This window comes from Pan paniscus, chromosome 12, assembly GCF_029289425.2.
Source record: "Pan paniscus chromosome 12, NHGRI_mPanPan1-v2.0_pri, whole genome shotgun sequence".
NCBI classification, from domain to species: domain Eukaryota; kingdom Metazoa; phylum Chordata; class Mammalia; order Primates; family Hominidae; genus Pan; species Pan paniscus.
Genome location: NC_073261.2, coordinates 122,753,938 through 122,774,021, shown reverse-complemented (window position 1 = coordinate 122,774,021; position 20,084 = coordinate 122,753,938). Strand labels below are relative to the sequence as shown.

General features: G+C 45.9%; 1 protein-coding gene across 4 annotated transcripts in view; it reads left to right on the top strand.

The window, feature by feature from the left end:
* DCDC2C (doublecortin domain containing 2C) overlaps positions 1-20,084 on the top strand; it is a 145,265-nt gene that overhangs the window by 26,872 nt on the left and 98,309 nt on the right. For all 4 annotated transcript variants that reach the window (XM_063594666.1, XM_055108298.2, XM_055108299.1 and 1 more), the window contains exon 4: positions 11,937-12,065. In XM_063594666.1, coding sequence (XP_063450736.1) covers positions 11,937-12,065 — 129 coding nt within the window. The remainder of the gene's footprint in view (positions 1-11,936; positions 12,066-20,084) is intronic.

Below are 20,084 nucleotides of genomic sequence, written 5' to 3'. Positions count from 1 at the left end.
CATAAGGGGGACTTGAGGAGAAGGGTCCAGCCGTTGCTTCCAGCTGCTGTGCATTCAGGAGGAGCTGAGAGACAGCTGAGGAGCACAACCCTCCCACGAGGGTGGTATGCATCAGGAGATGAAAGCGTGACCATCGGGATGGATACAAAGAAGCCAGAGGCCAGGCACAGTGGCTCAAGCCTGTAATCATGGCACTTTGGGAGACTGAGGCAGAAGGATCACTGGAGCCCAGGAGTTTGAGATAATCCTGGGCAACATAATGAGACCCCATCTCTTAAAAAAAAATAAAGAAACGGAGTCCCTTAAGGAGCTCCCTAAACCATCCAGTAAGTGGAGGAAGTTATTTAAAGGGAGATGCAAGTCAGTGCTTTTCTGGAGGGTGTAAGCTGTGTTAGCTATTGTGTCCGATTGCCACTGCTACTACTTGAGACTGTCACTGCTGCAGTTACTACTGTTACTGCTTGAGACCATCATTACGACAGAACAAAGGGATGAATGTAGAAATAATAACAAAAAACAAAAGGAACTGTTTTAAGGAAAGGACCAGGGGAAGAATAAGAGAGCCCCCTGCTTCTAGTGAGCAAAGGCAGCCCCCCACTGAGCTTCCACAGCCTTTCCTATTTATTGGGTAGAATGAGCAGGGAGAAGGAGATAACGACTGGTCAGCTGCTTAATTGATCACAGGTTCATATTATTACTAACAGGCTTCAATTATGCCTAATCACAAGAAACACTTGCGCCTGGGTCATGACTGCCCTCAGCAGTCCTTCTGGGTGGCGTGTGCAGTTTGTCAGTTTGCCAACATTCTGCATTTATGAGAAAGTTTGCTGCTTACTCATATAGCCTCCAGTGGTATACTGAGTTGATCATGGCCCTCACTCTTTTGGCCTCCAACAAGCTATGTCTTGGGTGTGAGCCTTTGCTGTGACTGTCTCTTGACAAATTTCCTCTCGAGTGTCGTCTACAAACAGGTGGCACTGAGGACTGACTCGTGCACGAACACCTCCCTGGTTTCCAGTCAGCAGTCTGAGGCTAGTCCATTTTGTGGAGTCATTTACGAAGTTCTGACACTTCTGGAGTTAATGATGCAGCAGCTTGTCCTAAGTGGGAGACAGAATCTTCCAGTTCTTGGGGGGCTAGCTTTGCTGATCCCCTTTGTAACCTTATAGTGTATCCATCACCATAGGCGAGGGTGCAGTGGGAGGGACAGACCACCCTACCAGGTTGGCTCCAGGCAGCAGGTCCTTCCAGAGCCCACTTAAGACGGCTTCCCGTGCACGAGTGCTTGGTCCACAAGTCTCAGGACCAGCAGCTGGGGCAGCACTCACGTTTCTGAGTCTCCTTTGCGAAGTTTGTCACATTTAGCCATTTGAAGGTCAGCACTGGCCACGTGACAGGAGCCCATCCACTGGCTGGAAGCATTTTCTATGTCTTATGGCCACACACACAATAATGACCCTTCTGAGCATAATTGGGTTGGTCATTGCCTGTACTGGTTGTGACAGAGGCTTGAAGGGCTAACCGGGAGTAGATCCCAAAGGGAGAAATGTAACATTAACCATCATCTTCTCACTGATTGGGCCTTTTAGTCCTGTTTAACCAGCAATTCCCTTTGCCTGATCTCTTTGCGAAATAATTTCCTGTGATGCTGACATCATGGGGTGTTGAAGGAAGATGATGTCTAAAGGGAGTTTGGCCCTTACACTGAGCTCTTGTTTCATGAGAACAGAATGTGTCTTGCTACAGGGACATGGAGGATTCCCTGTGTCCCACAGACAGGCTATGTCTATTAGACTGATTTCCTGTGAACTGTCGTGTTCTTGAGCTCACAAGGCCATGTCGTAGTCCCAGTCTTGGGGGCCTTGAAGTTACAGTTTGGTGCCACTTCAGAAGGGGACTGCTCTGGTTGTGTGTATGGGATGTTTCCTGTCAGGACCATATGTATGAGTATGATGAGGCCATTATGAAGGGGGTCCCAGTTTCAGGACTGAGTACGGTAGGGGGCGGTGAGTGCAAACCCAGGAATTCACCTGTTGGTCTCATCTGCTGCTTGGTGAGCCAAGAGAAGGAGAGAGTGATGACCGCACTAGGGAAGCGCAGGCAGATCGAGATGGAGGGAACCAGGGAGGGCCCAGTGGAAGGCTGGATGTGGTTCGGGGGACCGAGGAGTAGTTGATGCAATTGGGAGGAAGATACAGGAATTGTGGGAGAAGATTTAGTCTGTTAGGGAGTATGAAAAGGCAGGAGAATCTATGGGCTCTTGTTCCATGATCTTGGAGAGAAGCCAACCGTGTCATGGCATCACCCGCTTTGTTCCACAGTTGTTGGGACAGTCGTCTGCCTCTGGCTGTCATCTGCTGCCTGAGGCTGTCAATAGAACTGTGGTTTGAGATCTCCGGTTGGAGTGCTTTCCAGTCGGAATCATATCTATGTATATATGATATAATATATATATATTTAGCCATGAGACATGGACAAAGGTTGAACACCTTGTAATTTGACAGCAATGAACAAAACAGCACAAGGCCTTTCTTGTGTGGGGTTCAAGGTTAGTTTCCTGACGGTGGTATTTCCAAAATACCAGATCTCATACTTTCAAACTGTGTAAAGGCTGATCAAGGAGTTTGAGGGGAAAGGTGGCCTTAGTTTGTTGATTGTAGGACTGTGTGTATTTAATTAACTCCTGACAGTGTCTGAGATGTCAGACTGTGTTAAATTGGAATCTCTTGTTAGCCAGGAGGTGTAGGGCATTCTCGTGGTCTTCCTGTAGTGGTTTCAAAGGGGGACCATTTCTGAGGAGGATGGGGTGAGGATATGGGAGTCATAAGAAGGACGGATAACACCCATGGCCATAGACAACCCAGTTCTTCAGACAGCTTAGCCAGATTGGACTTTGGACATGTGGGCTCTTCCTGAGGTGCCTGATGACTGAGGGTGTAATGGCAATGGAGTCTTCGACTAATATGTTGTGTTTATAATTGCTTGTGTAATTTTGCTAGTGAAATGTGATCTTTCATTAGAAATTATAGAGGGGATACCCCAAGTGGGATAGATTACTTCCAGGAAAATGTTGGCAACTGATGTCGTGGAGGCATTTTGGCAGTGGAAAAACCTCTAACTATGTAGAAAACATGCAGATCAGTGTGGGGACATACTGGGGACATACTGGCTGCTGGGCCTCTGGTAATTGGATAAAGTGTATTTGTCAGTGAAGGAAGGGTCCAGGGTAAGCTGTTCTCCTTCCTCAGTCCGTGTTTAGAATTCTCCCAGGGGTATGTTTCTGGCAGATGAAGTGAGGGGCAGCTGCTTGGTCCAGATAAAAGCTAAAGTGTTCAAGCCATTGTTTGTCCAGTATGTCCTGCATTTGTACCTTTCTGGGATGAGTCAGGTGTAAACCACATACAGTGACTCTGGTGACAGACTTGGGTGGGCCATGTGGCTCTCTTGCGTTATTTCCTTGGGAGGCATCTTGAAGAAGTTGTTTCCTTCAAGGGAGGTGTCTGTTTGGGTTGTTATAACAAAATACGTGAGACTGGGTAATTTATAAACAACAGAAATGTTTTGCCCACAGTTCTGGAGGCTGGGAAGTCCGAGATTGAGGTGCTAGCAGGTTGGGTGTCTGGCGAGGGGTGCTCCCTGCTGCACAGATGTGCCTTCTTGCTGTGTCCTCACATGATGGACGGGGCAGACAAGCTCCCTGAGGCCTCTTTTATAAGGACACTAATCCCACTCGTGAACCTAAGCCCCCTCATGATCGAATCACCTTTTAAAGGCCTCACCTCTTAATGCTTTTACACTGGGGATTTGGTTTCAACATGAACTGGGGGGTGAAGGGACACAGAATTCAGACCGTAGCAGAGGTTGAAGCAAGGTCCCAGGGGTCCGGGACCTTGAAGTGCGAGCCAGGGCTGTGGCCCCAAGGCCTGGAAACCACGTGGGTTCCTCAAGCGGTGGGGGAAGAGGCTTCTAGTTTGGCATATTTATTAACCCACTTATTTTCCCAAGTGTCATCTGATTTCTTTATGCCGTATCCCTCAGTTTTAATAAGAGCAGTTTGCTGGGGTAATAACAGTGCCTCCAGAAGTTCTGCTATTTGACTGGGGTACCGGCTGCTGTCGTAAATCCCCCGTTTCCGTGGCACACCAACATCACGTACTGCCCCAAAGGCATGGCGGCCGTCAGCGTGGATGTTTCACCTTCATTTCTTCTGTCTTCATGCAAGCCCGAGTAAATGATTCATTCAGCCACCTGGGCTGATGTAACACATGGCAGGGCTAGATAGCCAAGAGGTTTGTGCTGATTAGTGATGGCATATCCAGCCTGGAAGGGCCCACCCTCCCTCCAGAGATAGGAGCCATCGACATAAAGAGCGAGATCTACTTAGGGCAGAGGGGTTTCTGATGAATCTAATCTAGGATGAGACAATCATCGATGTTGGTGACACGGGTGTCACTAACATCCACTAACTAACCACGGGTAAAGGAAGCAAGTGGAGGGGTTAAGGCTTTGATGGTGTAGTATGGTTATGTGAGGGGGAAAGCAGTAGATTTCATAAGAGGGAAGTTTAGCCACAGAGAAATGCTGTGTTCTCATTAAGCAGTGGGGTCTGTAGGGTCTGAACGGGATGAGGAATGTGTGTGTCTAATAGGCGACCCAGTTGCAAGTGAGACAGGCAGCCTGGACAAGACTGGTGGTTGCAGCCCTGGCTCACAGGCAGGAGACATGCCTCAACTCCTGAGCTCGGTGAAGCTCTCGCAATCCACGTTTTTATGTTTTGGGGAGAAGACTCCAAGACATGATCCTCTCCTTCATGCACAAGGAAGGACAAAGGCAGGGAGTAATTGGGAAGTTCAAGGTGGGGGTGAAAGTACAGAGCCCTTCAGGTTCTCGAAAGTGTCTTTAGATAGGGGGTTCCTTACTCCCGGGTCCAGGGATGACTCCCTTATCGTGGCCTAAAGAGAGGAGGCAATTGGAGAGAAATTAGGCATCCACATCCTGCCGCATCCCACAAGACCCCCACTTTCTCGCTCCCAATTGTTCGTTTGCTTCCAGGAAAGGAAAATGTTGAAGACTAGAAACTTGGTCTGTAGAGATTGTTTTTTTCTGTGACCAAGATATCATAGCCCAGATACCAGACACACAGGATAACTGAACTTTGTGTCTAGCCACTCTATGGTCCTTTTTGCTAACGCCCTAAGGAGGCATTCAGCGTGCAGAAGGGAGCTGTTGTAACTCTCTTTTTTTTATTTTTATTTTTTAATTTTTTAATTTTTTTTATTATTATTATACTTTAAGTTTTAGGGTACCCGTGCACAATGTGAAGGTTTGTTACATATGTATACATGTGCCATGTTGGTGTGCTGCACCCATTAACTCGTCATTTAGCATTAGGTGTATCTCCTAAAGCTGTCCCTCCCCTGCCCCCCACCCCACAACAGTTCCTGGTGTGTGATGTTCCCCTTCCTGTGTCCATGTGTTCTCATTGTTCAATTCCCACCTGAGTAACTTTCAGAACATAGGAGGAGGCCATCCACAAGTTGGATTACAGTTGAGTTTCCTGGGAATTTTACCCGCATCAGATTTGCACTTAGGGTGTGTGAGAAGTAGGTAGGGGCCTCAGTAAATCCTTGAGGCATAACGGTCCAGGAATATGGTTCATTTTCCCAGGTGAAGGTGACAAGCCTGGGGAATTTTCATGGTAGGGAATTCTAAAAAAGGTAGTGCACACATTGATGATGACTGTGAAATACTGTGTGTTAAAAGTGATCACCGCCAGGATAGTGTTAGCATTAGGCACCAAGGAAAGCCTGGGTTTGACCACTTTTTTTAAATAGATCTCAGATCTTGGACCAGCTGATATATTTTTTTTCCATTTGGCTTTTTAGTGGCTGGAATGCGAGTGTTGCATGGATTGGAAATATAGGGCAGTACCTTTCAAGTCCCTCTGGATTTAAATGATTTTTTGCAAATCTTGTGGAGGGGCATGCAAGGATCTATTTCTATCTTATAGGATTCTGCATCCCAAATACATCTAATATCCATGGAGTTTCTTACCCACAAAGGTGGAGGAATCCTGCCTAACAGCTGATTGAAGTCTTTGGTTAAATGAGTGCCAGGTGGAGGGAAGCAGAAGAACTTAAGCAAGTCAGACACCATGTCGGGGAACATAGATGAGAGGGAAGGAGTCCCTGGGGACACAGTGGATTCTAATACCCCAGTCCAGGAGAAGATCCCTTCCTAGCAGATTTACAGGGTGGTAGGACTGAGAAGGAAGTTGTGCTGCTTTAAGGGGTCCCACAGAAATGTTCTGAGGTTGAGAAAGAGGCAAGTCGTGAGGCACAGGATCAAAACCCACCCCTGGTGAAGGTGGGTGACTCGGAGGAACGGAGCAGGAGATGAGGAGGTCCTAGGGGTAGGATGCGTTGCCCCAGACCAGTGAGAAGCGTGGTGGAGTCCCCTTCAGGTTGCAGGGTGACTTCTCCTGTTGAGTTTAGCGGCAGTTAAGAGCATTGGACGTTTGCTTTCTGCAGGGCAGGCAGTGATTTTGTGATGAGCAGAGGGGTAGGATTCTTCCCTCCTCTGGAGGGCTGAGCTGTTTCTCCCCATGAGCCAGCAAATGTCCAGATCCACAAGAGCCCATGGTTTCTGAGCTTGCTGTGGGTCAAATGTTTCAGGTTTTTTCCTGATGATTTCAATTTCAGTGCATTGTACATTGTGTATTTTCCAAATGGACGGGGTTGTTACATGCCAAGAATTCTGCAGTTCTCAATGAGAAAGTTTAGGATTAGAGTGAACTGTTACTTAAATCACTCCAGTTTTCTTTCAGGTTGTCTCAAAATCTTAGTTTAGAAAAACACAATAATAACTGTTATGACACCTTAGTTTTAAAGAATAATGCCTCTTTATTACCCTTTTCAAATCAAAATGCCTGTAACCTCCTTTTGCCTTCATTATAAGCCTATGCAGCAGATAAGGCAGGCAGTCATATTCCACTTTTGGAAATGGAAGATTGAGGCCAAAAGAGAGTAAGACCCTTCATCTGTTCCTTTGATCCCTAATGGCTCCATCCAATCCATGTACCCCCCTGCCACTGCCCATCCAGAATTGACTGAGTACCCCCAGGTGCCAGGCCCTGGGGAGACCGAGAGATTCAGATGCAGGCTTGTCCTCAGAGAGCTTACAGTTCAGTGGGGGAATGAGAGGTCCAGAGATAGAGCTATTTAGTTCTAGAATCAGCCCCGAAGACCATGGCTTCTGAGTTCAAATGTGGAGAACTTTTCAGTTCAACTCAGCTTGGAACTTGACCTGGTTCTTGGGAGCAAGCATTAGGCGACCTTCACCCCAGGATGAGGGGAGGGCACAGGCGGCCAGCCCAGGATGTCACGATATGCTCATGGCCCGTTTACTACCCAACTGCAGTGGGTCATGGCTATTTGAAGATAGCGTGGCAATGGAAACAAAAACGACCCTGGCTTTCTTCCCACCTACCATCGTCAATGTATTTTGGAGAGAAATAGCACATTTCTGATGCCTTCTACCTTGCTTTTCAACAGAGAAGACAAAAGTGGGTAGAGGGAGGTGGATGCAGGGGAAGGTCTGGGTGGTTGGTTCTCCATGTGACCTCCATGTGGCCTGGGGAAACCCCTTACCCTCTCAGAGGTCCAGATTCTTCCTCTGTGTCACGGGGGAGCAGGACTCGCTTTACTGATTTGCTGGAAAGGTTAGAGACGACTCTCTAAAGTGTTCATGGCTAGTGCTGAGGAAATGGCAGCTGTCATCGCCAACCCACCTGACCAAAACCCATTCCTGGACCTATATGCTACTTCCCATTTTAAACAATCTGAAATATTTTCTATTTAAAATGTTTAAAATGTTTTATTTTCCCCCTATTTACTACTAAAAATTAAGTAGAAACACAGGAAGAGGTGCATTGACAAAGTAGTTTTATGCCTTTTGAACTCTCTTCAGAGTTTTTATTTAAATAAACCATCTCATTTAACAGTGACTCATGCCAATGGTAAATATATATTTTTAAGAGATATACATTTAAAGTAAGTCTCCCAAATTAAAAATTAAAAAAATTAATTTCAGCTTGTCAATACTGCTAATTTGTTAGAAAAATAAGTCAATAAGTAAAATCTACATTTGAACTGATGAAATTTGGTAAATTTGGTAAGAAATAAATAATTCAGTGTACCATTGACAGTTCACATCAATGTGTTTCACATTAACGGCAGATTGGATAAATGCCTGATTTTTGAATATTCATTTTGAGGAATGAGATTGAAATAAAGTAAAAAAGGAATTAATGTTTGTTTTTACTCCCTTGTCAAAGGGTTTGATTTATATTAAATATAATTGTATGTGCAACTTCTCTATCAGATTGCAAGTTTTTGTTGGCAGAGAGTTGAGGAGAATTCAAAGTGTGAAGAAAGAGGAGAGATAGTGAAATTAAATTGAGATGAACTATATGATGAGATATATTCAGCATCCCACTCCAAGGGCAATAATTTTTTTCTGCTGGTCTATCTGAAACAACAACAACAACAACAACAACAACAACAACAACAACAACAAAAAGCCTCCCAGCTTATATCACTAGTTCTCTAGTGATTCCCCCAGAGGGAGCCAGCGTCGCAGTTTCTGGTCTCTTCCTAGGATGGGCCATGTGTGGTCAGGCGTTTATAGGTATATGTGTACTGCATGCACTGTTGTGTACCTTCATTTTTCTTGTAACCACCCAATTTATCTTGTATATGGTTTTTTATCAGCATATATAAATTGTGCTTTCAAAAATGAGTACCAGGCATTCAAAAATTCACATGTACCAGTGTTTATTTACCAGTGATGGGATTTGATGTGTGCCCATCCACAACCTATCACAGACTTCCAGGGAAACTGTTTTTGGGTATTTTAGATGGAGTTGTTCATTCAGCTACCTGGAAGATGGATCATCGGACCCTGAACAACACGGACCCCAAACCTGGCATGGTGATATTGGTCTAAGTTCGTTCTTCCGCTCAACCAGCAAATTTCAGAGATGTGTGAAGTCCATTTCTCCCTCTGAACTTGCCATTTCCTAGTTTATAAATCAGAGATTATTGTTTCTTCTCTTTTATCTTAAAAATTCAAAAAAAATTTACAGATTTTTCTATTTACAGGCTTATAAAAATGTGGAAATCTAGAAAAGCATAAAGAATAAAATAAAATAAAAATCTCCAGTTATCCCATCCCTCAGATATAAAAGTGCTGGGAAGAGTGTGGTCCCTTTAAATGATACAGAAGGGGGAAGGGAACTGCTGGGGAGAGGAGGGCATGGTCCCTGGCTAGGGCGCCACCCAACGGACCTGCGTGAGGACAGGCATTTTTGTTTCCCTGCCCAAATGTTGCATTTCCCAAGACCACCCTGGCCTGCCACGCCCCCATCCTGTGCCTATAAAAGCTTGAGACCCTGGCAAGGCAGAGACAGAAATGGCTGGACGTCGGGAGGAGCACATCGGCGGAGGAGCACACAAGTGGGTGGACGTTAAGAGGAACGCACCAACAGGCACCGGCACACCGGCAGGCCGCCGACCGGCAGAACGACACAGAGTTTGGCTGGGGCAGTTGGAGGAGCGCTGGGGTTCCGAGAGGCCTGACTCCAGGGGAAAACCGTCTCCCTTCTGGCTCCCCCATCTGCTGAGAGCTACTTCCACTCAATAAAACCTTGCACTCATTCTCCAAGCCCACATGTGATCCAGTTGTTCTGGTACACCAAGGCCAGAACCCGGGATACAAAGCCCTTTGTTCTTGCAACAAGCCAGGGGTCTAATTGAGCTGATTAACACAAGCCACCTATACAGACGGCTAAACTCAAAGAGCAGCCTGTAACACAGGCCCACTGGGGCTTCAGGAGCTGGAAACATTTACCCCTAGATACTGCCATGGGGTCGGAGCCCCACAGCCTGCCCGTCTGTATGCCCCCTAGAGTTTTGAGCAGTGGGGCACTGAAGAAGCGAGCCACGCCCCCATTGCACGCTCTGCGAGGGGGACAAGGGAACTTTTCCTGTTCAGAACCACTATTAACCCTAAGGCACCTTCACTCCTAGTGTTCTTTCTGTAGCCCACTGTTGTGGTTTTTGTCTACAACATTAATTATATCTGACCGTTTTTCCCCTGTAGATATAAATTCTGCATACACAATTTTTAACAGCTGTATAATTTATGGTGTGGCTGTGGCATAATTTATTTAACCAGTCATCCATACTTAGACATTTTGTATTTTTGACTTCATACATAATTCTATGAGAAATATCTTCACCTCTAAATCTTTGTCCACTTTTCTGTCGGGTGGATTTCATGGTGTGGGATGACTGGGTTAGTGGTTATTGATCCTTTATATTACATTGATCTATTTTGCCAAAGTGTCCTTCAAGAAGACTGTGCTGATTTTCAGCTACATCAGCAGTGGGTTGGTGTGCCTGTTTCTCAATACTCGGGATAAGATTATAAATTAAATTTCTTAAAAATTGAGACAAAATATAACAAGACCTTGTTTAAACATTTATTACTTTTATGCCTATTAGTAATCTATATTTAGAAAAACTTGCAGCCTAAACCAATTAGGAAAACCAATAGTTGAAAACATTGTAGCAAATCTTTATTGTAATTGTAATAGCACATGGATAAACTCTGATATAACTTGCATGGAACATTTCTTTTTATGACTTCTTGTGGGCAGCATCTTAAATATGGAAGAAGTTGGACTCTGGGTTGATTGGAAGCCTCTTTTGCCACAAAACCTTAACAGAGAAAATGGACTCTCTTTATGGTGACAAACATATTAAATGAAGATTTATATTTACTCTAAAGAGAGATATTTCTCAAATTCTAAGTTATTTGCATTTAAGGAAGAAGACAAAAACTGGCAGTAATAGTAAATTATAATGTAAAAAAATTAACCAGAATTGCAAAGTTGAGCTTATATATTGTTAAAGGATATCAATGATATCATTTATTATTTTTAGACTCGATACACCTTGTATTTTACATTATTTTAATGTGAATTACAAGAGTTTGAAACTATTGCATGTGTCTTTGATTATGGCATAGTCTCATGAACACTACTAACTTTGTGTTGGGTTTTGAAAATCTTCTAAGCACTTCCTCTCCCTCAACACGTAGAAACAATAAACTAACACCCCTAAGATTATATTGAAGTTGCCTTAAAACTCAGGAGTGAAATAAGTGGTTTCTATTAACTTTTCAAAGGAATGCATGTTATTTTCTTTGGGAGATGATCTCGGCTCCAGAGAAAGGGAAAACAGCTACATTATTTAAGGCAAAATTATCTGCCTGTTTTCCAAATGGACACAATTTTCTTTCATTTTACCCATTAGAGTAGTGGGAGACATGTTTTATAAAAAGTGAGTTATGTTCTATTAATCTGGGCATTTAAGATTTTATAAAATACCCAGATTTTTATCAAGCTGCCCAGAATGTCACAACTGTGGGGTTGGAGCCCCAGAGCCTGCCCGTCTGTATGCCTCCCCTAGAGGTTTGAGCAGTGAGGCACTGAAAAAGCGAGCCACACCCCCATTTCATGCTCTGTGAGGGAGACAAGAGAACTTTTCCTGTTTCGCAACCACTATTAACCCTAAGGCACCTTCACTCCTAGTGCTCTTTCTGTAGCCCACTGTTGTGGTTTTCGTCTACAACAAAACCCCTCCCCCCCCCCCACACACATAGGTATACACACATGCGCGCGTCTGTCACCAGGCTCTGTGACATTCCGTACAGCTTGATAAGGTCCCCAATAAGACCTAGTATGCAGTATTGGAGGCTGCTTAGTGCATCTCATTGTTTTCACAGTTCTGTAATTGTATATATATTGAATTTTCAATGTTTCCCCCTCAAACTTAAGGTATTAATGGATTCTTTTCTTTTTATTCTTACAGTGTTTTTACAAATGGAAGATTATTTATTCCACCTGCAAAAATCATTATACCCAAATTTAGTCTGTCCAATTGGGACATCGTGCTGGCCACGATCGGAGAAAAAGTCTTCCCTCTAGGAGGCGTTCGGAAGTAAGGAGACTCTCGCCTTTAGGACAGCCAGGGGGCGGCAGCTTGTGTTTATTCTTTTCTATGAGAGTTTTCTGCCTGGACCAGCAAGGTCTAAAATGATTCACCATAAACTCTTAATTTTAATTCTTCAAGCAGATAGTATTTTCTCAGTCTTGGTATTATACTTACTTTTAACCGGCCTCATTCATTTATTCATTCAACAAACCATTGAGCATCTACCATGTGCTAGGGGTGGAGAATACAGCATTGCAAAAAAGAGTCTTGCTCCCTGAAACCCCTATTGAGTGGGCCAACCGTTCAAGTTGCTAGAATGCTGCAGTTGGTATAATGAGGCCTCTCAGTTGGTCTGGAGGAGCCAGGCCTGTGGGAGCTGGTGTTTGGATTGAGTCTTGGCAGAGATGGGGGAAATGAATGCCATGGGACAGAAGAGCATGTGGGAGGGAGGTAGTGTGTGTAATGGCCTCTAGCATATGCCTGGGGGTCTGACGTGGAGCAAATCTCCTCTCCGCCATCCGTGTCTCGGTTACCTTGGGCACATTCCTAACTCCTCAATGCATGTTTTGTCATCTGGAAAACTGGAAATGATAATAATACCTACTTCCAAGGGTCCTCATATGTGTAAAGTGCTTAGCAAAACACTTGATGCATAGTAGGCGTGAAATGGGTTTGTGATTATGATTGCGACAGTGGATGAGGCACAAACAAGCAGAGTGTGTTGAGGGAGCACGACACTGTCATCATAGGAAATTCAGCCCTATTGTGAGGGAAGTGGCCAGCCCCAAGGCCAGAACTTAGGTTCCACAAATACTTTACAGACCAGGCAAGGGGCTTGCTGTCTTGCAGCCAGTGGGTCCCATTTGCATGAATGAAAGCTCACAGTGGTGCTAGTCATGATGATGGACTGAAGGTGGCAGGTGAGGGAGGTGCTCCGGGCCTGGTGGCTGTGAAGATAATCTGGGTTGGCCTTCAGCTTTAACCACATGCACAGGCTGAAATGGAAGGGATGGGAAAAATATCCCATGCAAGTGGAAACCAAAAGAGAACAGGGGCAGCTGGACTTACATCAGACCAAATTGACTTCACGTGAAAAACTGCAGCAAGAGATAAAGAAGGTCACCACATTAGGTTAAAAGGGTCAGCCCATCAAGAATATACAACAATTATCAATATATATATGCAACTGTCACTGGAGCACCTAAATATATAATATGTAAGTATTACCAGAACTGAAGGGAGAAGTAGACAGCAATACAATAATAGGAGGTGACTTCAGTACCCCACTTTCAACAATGAATACATCATCCAGACAGAAAGTCAATAAGGAAACCGTAGGCTTGAATAACAATATAAACCCAATGGACTTAACAGACTGCAGAACATTCTGTCCACCAGCAGCAGAATACACATTTTTCTCAGGTGTACACAGCATTCCCCAGGATAAATCATATTAGGCCACAAATCAAGTCTTAGCAAATGTAAGACTAAAATCATATCAAGTGTTTTTTCTGACCATAATGATACAAAACTAGAAATCAGTAATAGGAAAATTGGAAAATTCACAAATATTTGGAAATTTAACAGTGCATTCCTGAACAACCATTGGGTTAAGGAAGAAATCAAAAGGGAAATAAAAAAATATCTTGAGAGCAACAAAAATGGAAATAAATACTAGAATTTATGGGATTCAGCAAAACCAGTTCTAAGAGTGAATTTTATAAAGAAAAATGCCTATATTGGCCGGGTGCGGTGGCTCATGCCTGTAATCCCAGCACTTTGGGAGACCGAGGCCGGCGGATCACCTGAAGTCAGGAGTTCAAGACCAGCCTGGCCAACATGGTGAAACCCCATCTCTACTAAAAATGTAAAAAATTAGCCAGGCGTGGTGGCGGGAACCTGTAATCCCAGCTACTTGGGAGGCTGAGGCAGGAGAATCACTTGAATCTGGGAGGTGGAGGTTGCAGTGAGCTGAGATCGCGCCACTGCAATCCAGTCTGGGCAACAAGAGCAAAACTCTGTCTCAAAAAAAAAAAAAAAAAGATCTCAAACAACCTAACTTTACACCTCACTTTTATTAACAGAATAAAAGACAGAAATTACATGAGCATCTCCATAGATACAGAAAAGACACTGGACAAAATTCAACATCCTGTCATGATCAAAGCTCTTAGCCAATTAGTATACAAAGAATGTATCTCAACATAATAAAAGCTAAATACGAGAAGCCCACAGCTAATATCATACTCAATGGTAAAATGATGAAAGCTTTTCCTCTAAGATTAGAAACAAGACAAAGGTGCCCCACTTGTACCACTTACATTCAGCATAAGGCTGGAAGTCCTAGCAAGAGGAATCAGACAAGAAAAAGAAACAAAAGGCATCCACATTGGAAAGGAAGAAGTCAAATAATCTGGTTGCAGATGATATGATTTTATATATAGAAAACCCGAGACTGTACCAAAAAACTGTTAGAATAAAAGAATTCAGTAAAGTTGCAGATTACAAAACCAACATACAGAAATCACTCGTGTTTCCACGTAATCCCAACAAGCTATCTGGAAAAGAAATTAGAGAACAATTCCATTTACCAAAGCACCAAAAAGAGTAAAATACTTAGGAATAAATTTAACCAAGCAAGTGAGAGCTCTGTACACTCAAAACTATAAAACATTGATGAAAGAACTTGAAAAAGATACAAATAAATGGAAAGATATTCATGTTCATGGATTGGAAGAGTTACTATTCCTCCCATATCATACCGGAGCAACCGCACCAATGAGAGTTCTTTTCTGAGGTGGGGAGTCCTGTAGAGGAACAGGTTTGGGTGTTGATAAGAAGTTGAAGAATCAACTAAGATGTGCCTGTGGGACCCCCAGGCCTGGGCTGCAGACGGAGCTGGAAGCTGGAGTTTAAGACTGGGGATGTGTGAACTCAGTAGCCAGTGGAGCTGTCTGTGTGGATGAGACCCCCCGGGAGCTGGCCTGGAGAAGGTGGGCAGCTTGGGTGCCTGCAGGGTCTTCCATCAACTGCTTGTCACCTTGTGAGAATGTGGGGCCGTTGTGGTCAGATTTTTCACAAGGAGGCAGAAACGTCAGGCCATTTAAAACAAAGACAAGAATCCTCTCCTAATCAGTTCTTTTTATGCCTCTATTCTACCCACAGGCAAGGTTTTGGGTATCCTATAAGGGCAGCTCTGTTTTCCTCGGCATCTCTCCAGCCTCAAGTTCGTGCCCTCGCGGTCCTGATGCTGGACCGGGTTTCCACCTCTATGTGGCCCTGCCCGTTGGTGCCTCATCTGATCACGTGGCACTTGATCCTGCCTTTGTCCCGGACGCAGTTTTTTGAATTCTTTTTGCCTCGTGTTCTGTGGCCATGGACTCATGGCCCTCTGCCTGTTCCCAGTCCTGGATCCACAAGCCAGCTGGGGATGGAGTTCTTGGGGGTAGAGTTTGGAGTGGGAGAAAAAGGGAAGCCACAGAGGGGTGTGCAGAAGAGCTGCAGACTCTGGAGTGGAGGCAGCAGCCCAGGAAGGCACAGCCTGGAAGCCTGGGCCAGATCAGCTTCTAGTGAACACCACGGCTGAGGCCAGGGAGACGAGATCTAGAACCCGTGCTGTCTGACTGCACTTAGCAGGTGGCCACCGGCACTTTGAGATGGAAGCCTGGTCCTGTGGGCGGGCTGGAGTGGAGGGTGAGAAAGCAGAGATGGGAGTGTAGGGGGCACATGGCTGTGAAATGGGGAGACAGGGGTGATGCGGGATTACGGCTCGAGGGGCTCAGGGCAAAGACATGGTCACCACTGAACACGAGGGGCCTGAGCACACCTCTCTCCTGAGGGTGAAGGTGGAGGAAGGAGTGGGGCATAGGAGCCAGACCCTGAGGAGGTGGAAGAGGGTGTGACCTGGAGGATGGGTAGATACGTAAGCCATGCAAGGTGGGGGAGCCACCCTTCCTGCAAGGCAGGGGTGGAAGTGAGGATGGGTGCAGGTACAGAAAGCTTTAAGGTAGGAGAGAGGGAAGGTGGCAAATTATGCCTAATGGACTCTAAAAAGGGAGAAGGCTGTGTCTTGCGAATGGACAGAAGGAGAATGGGGGCAGTGGGAGGGACATGGAATGGGAGGATTGCCGAGCAGGGTTGAGAGCCCTGCTGGACTGCACGCTGAAGATTTGTAGTGGAACCAGCCTGCAGTTGCATGTGTTCTCGGGCACTCAGCAGCTGGGGATGAGAGAGGAGAAGGCAGATGGGCAGTTGGTCCATGAGGTGAGGGCAGAGAGGGACAGGCAGGGGTGGAGGCTCATGGCACAGCAGGCGGAGCCATTGCTGGTGTAGACATGAAGCCACAGTCAGTTGGGTGGCATCAGGCCCAGCGTCCGGCTGTTGGTGCAGATTAGAGGAAGGTGAAGTGGGAAAGCGGGAGACTGGGAGGCCAAGAGGCTGCAGAGGCAAGGTCGAGACATCCACCTGGGGACGCTTCTGGGCACTAATGAGGTGTGAAGGACTGCCCTGGGAGGGGCTGAGAAGGCGCAGGGGAGATGAAGATCTTTCAGGCTGAGAAGTGGGAAAACACCGTGCAGCAAGGAGAATTAGGAGGAGGCCGCCATGGGCAGTGATGGTCCCCTGATGGTAGACGCTGTGGTGGAAGAGCAGAAACAGTTAATCCTGCCTTATGCTTTTGTCAGTTAACTCTCCCTTGGGGGTAGATTAAAAACATCCAAGAGTGATTTACAGTCAACAGTTGTGATACCAACGATGAAAACTGATGTCCACTTTTGAGTAGGATGTAAACTGTCGAGCCGTTTAGAGCAGTGGAGCAATGAGTAACCTCATGGCAGTGGCGACGAGCAGGTGGAAGTTAGATGCTTGTGCACAAGTCTGTACCGAGAATACCTCCATGCTCCCAGAATGCAGCTATAAATATTAGTGTATTATTCTCAAAGAAATAAAGCTGTGTGCAGTAGATAGACCTGTGTATACTTCTGGGAGAAGCTAGAAATGATAGTGGAAGAAATCTATTATTTATTTATTTACTTATTTATTTTTAGACTTGCTCTGTTGCCTGGGCTGGAGTGCAATGGCGCAATCTCGGCTCACTGCAACCTCCACCTCCCAGGTTCAAGTGATTTTCATGCCTCAGCCTCTGGAGTACCTAGGATTACAGACGCCCGCCACCATGCCTGGCTAATTTTTGTGCTTTTAGTAGAGATGAGTTTTTGCCATGTTGGCCAGGCTGCTCTTGAACTCCTGACCTCAGGTGATCTGCCCACCTCGGCCTCCCAAAGTTCTGAGATTATGGGCATGAGCCACTGCACCCAGCCTTGGAATAAATCTTAAGTATCACATGTAGAATGACAGTAGTGAAAGTCGGAGAGAAAATTCTTGTATGGTAGAAGTAAGGAAGGGAACAGAATATTTGAAGGGTAAAAAAGACATTAGATCAATAAACTAATTTATTTTTTTCCTGGACTTAAATTAGTTTTTTATGGTTGGGTTTAGAAAAAGTGCAGAGCTTAGAAATAAAAGAAATGCTTAGAAAGTACAAATACTGAGCTTGAAGGAGTGAAGCAATATGCACATGAACAGAATTAAAAAAATCAATGTGTGTGTTACTTTTGAATGGGAACTACTGCTACTGTTTCTCATGCATTTGAGACGTTATTTATATTTCTCTGTATTTATCATTCTTTAGATAATGCTAATATGATTCAGCTGAGATTTCCATCACACCTTTTCCTTGTGTGGGTTCCTTGTGTGTCCAGTTCTTTTTTTAGGAGACTCTGTTGCCTAGGCTCAGTGCAGTGGCACAATCACAGCTCACTGAGCCTTGACCTCCTGGGCTCAGAGGATCCTCCCACCTCAGCCTCCTGAGTAGTTGGGACTACAGGTGTGAGGCACCACTCATGACTAATTTTTATTTTTTTTTTGGTAGAGATGAGGTCTTGCCATGTTGCCCAGGCTAATTATTCTTCGTGGTATTAAAATTACTTGATTTATTGGATAGTTTGAACTTTTGGCATAATGTATCCAAATAGCTCAGAGAAATACTTAAGTGAAATTCTGTAGGTCTCTGTGTGAGACAATTGCTGATCTCGGTTGGGAAAAGGTGCTCGTAGAGGCTGTTGGCTGAGTGCCAGGGAGGCAGCCATGAGCAGAGCAGTCTCGGTCCTCAGCCCCACTGCAGCCCAGCAGAGAGGAAACACGTCATGTGAGCAGCTGCGGTGAGGGCAGCATGTTCTTGAGAGGGAGCACACCGCCGGGGGAGCCCAGACTAAGAGACCTTCCAGAAGAGATGAGTGCTGTAAGAACTGAAGGACCTGGAGGAGCCGGGGCAGGAGGGCACCATCTCACATCAGCACCCTGTGGGCCTCTTGTGCCTCACCTAGGCCAGGCCCTGGCCAGGGAAAGTGGGAGTGGATGGGGACGAGCACGACCCACTCTAAGAAAGGAATGATGTTTAGTATGGAGCGGGGGACATGGAGGATGAAAGAGGGCAAGTTGCCTGAGGTCGACAATTCTGAACATTTTTTCCATGTCGCCTGCTGGAAGGAAAAGGGGATGAGCTATGCTTGTGAATTTCTCTGAGGCTAAAGTGGAATGATCTCCACTCTCCGTTTTCAATTTCCCACTGTCCGTTGAGTATATACTCTGCACCGTACACTATTCTAGGAGCTGGGAGGTGATAAACAATCAAAACATCTGGAAGAACATGCTCCTTGACACTCAGGATCGCACAGCCTTGCTGGGAGACAGATCCTCTAAGGGAAACAGTTACACTGCAATCAGAGGCAGTGCTGGGGCCGGGCCAGTGAGACAGGAGGACCTTGAGCTCTGGGGGAGTTCTCAGAGCAGAAGGCGTTGAGAGGAGTTGAAGAAGAAGGCTTCACAGAGGTGGCGGATCTGTCCTGGGTTCTAAAGAAATGGGTAGTGGAAGTAAGGGAGGTGTTCTGGGGTGGGGGGACTGTGTGGACAATGGCCTGGCCCTGGGAGCGAGGAGGTGTGAGAGGGCCCTGAGGGAAGCAGGGCCTGGCTGTAGTGAAACTTTCTGGAAAATGCTGGGAGATAGGTGTGGATACCCAGGGCTGCAGCGGTTACAGATGGCCCTAGTGGCTACATGCAGAGTTTGATGATGTTTTAAGAGCTAATGATGAATGCCAGGGCGGGACACACATGCACACAGCAGACAGCACACACATGTGTGTTCCCGTGGCCCACACCTGTGAACTGGCCCCGGCCCCTCTGAGGCAGGAGCTTCCCACCTCGGTTTCTGTGCAGGGCTCAGTGTCAGTCATGCTGCCCTGCATCGTGGGCACAACTGTGCCTTATCCACTAGCGGGTGTTTGGAACATCAGCATCCGTGATTTAGGTGACACTCATTCTGGAGAGACCATGGTGACCCATGAACTTGAGTTTGCCCATCTTGACTACCCTGATTAGGAAAGAGAGAAGCCCCCACCCCAAAGGCAGTGAAAGGTCTGAGGGAGGCAAAGTGGGCCATTGTCATGGAGCAGCCTGGCCACCACCATTAGTGGCAGCTACTTGCCCCAGTGGATGTCACTTCTGGCTCAGCACAGCGTGTCCTGTGCATCTTGCCTGGCCCAGGGAGTAGCCCAATCGCAGCATAGGTGCAAGGTGCAGGGCACACACTGGACACGTTGGGTGTGGCCTGACCTCGCCCATCTCGCAGTAGAAGTGATATCTTTGGCTTCATAACATACTGAACCTTTCTTTATTCGTTGATCAATCCAACAAATATTTATTGAGAGCTTGAGGGGTTTCCATCTAAGCCCTGAGGGGATGGGGTGAGTATGGTCCTCACAGGGCAGACGCTGTCTAGTGGAGAGACAACAGAGGCATGCTCAGGAGCAGACCCCTGATAAATGCCATGCCAGGGGTGGCACAGAGGAATGAAGCAGGGCAGGGCTTGCGGTGAGTCACTGGGCTGGTCAGGGCGGGCTTCTCTGAGAAGGCGACATTTGAGAACACATCTGAATGGCACAGAGAAGTAAAACACATCATGATCTGGGT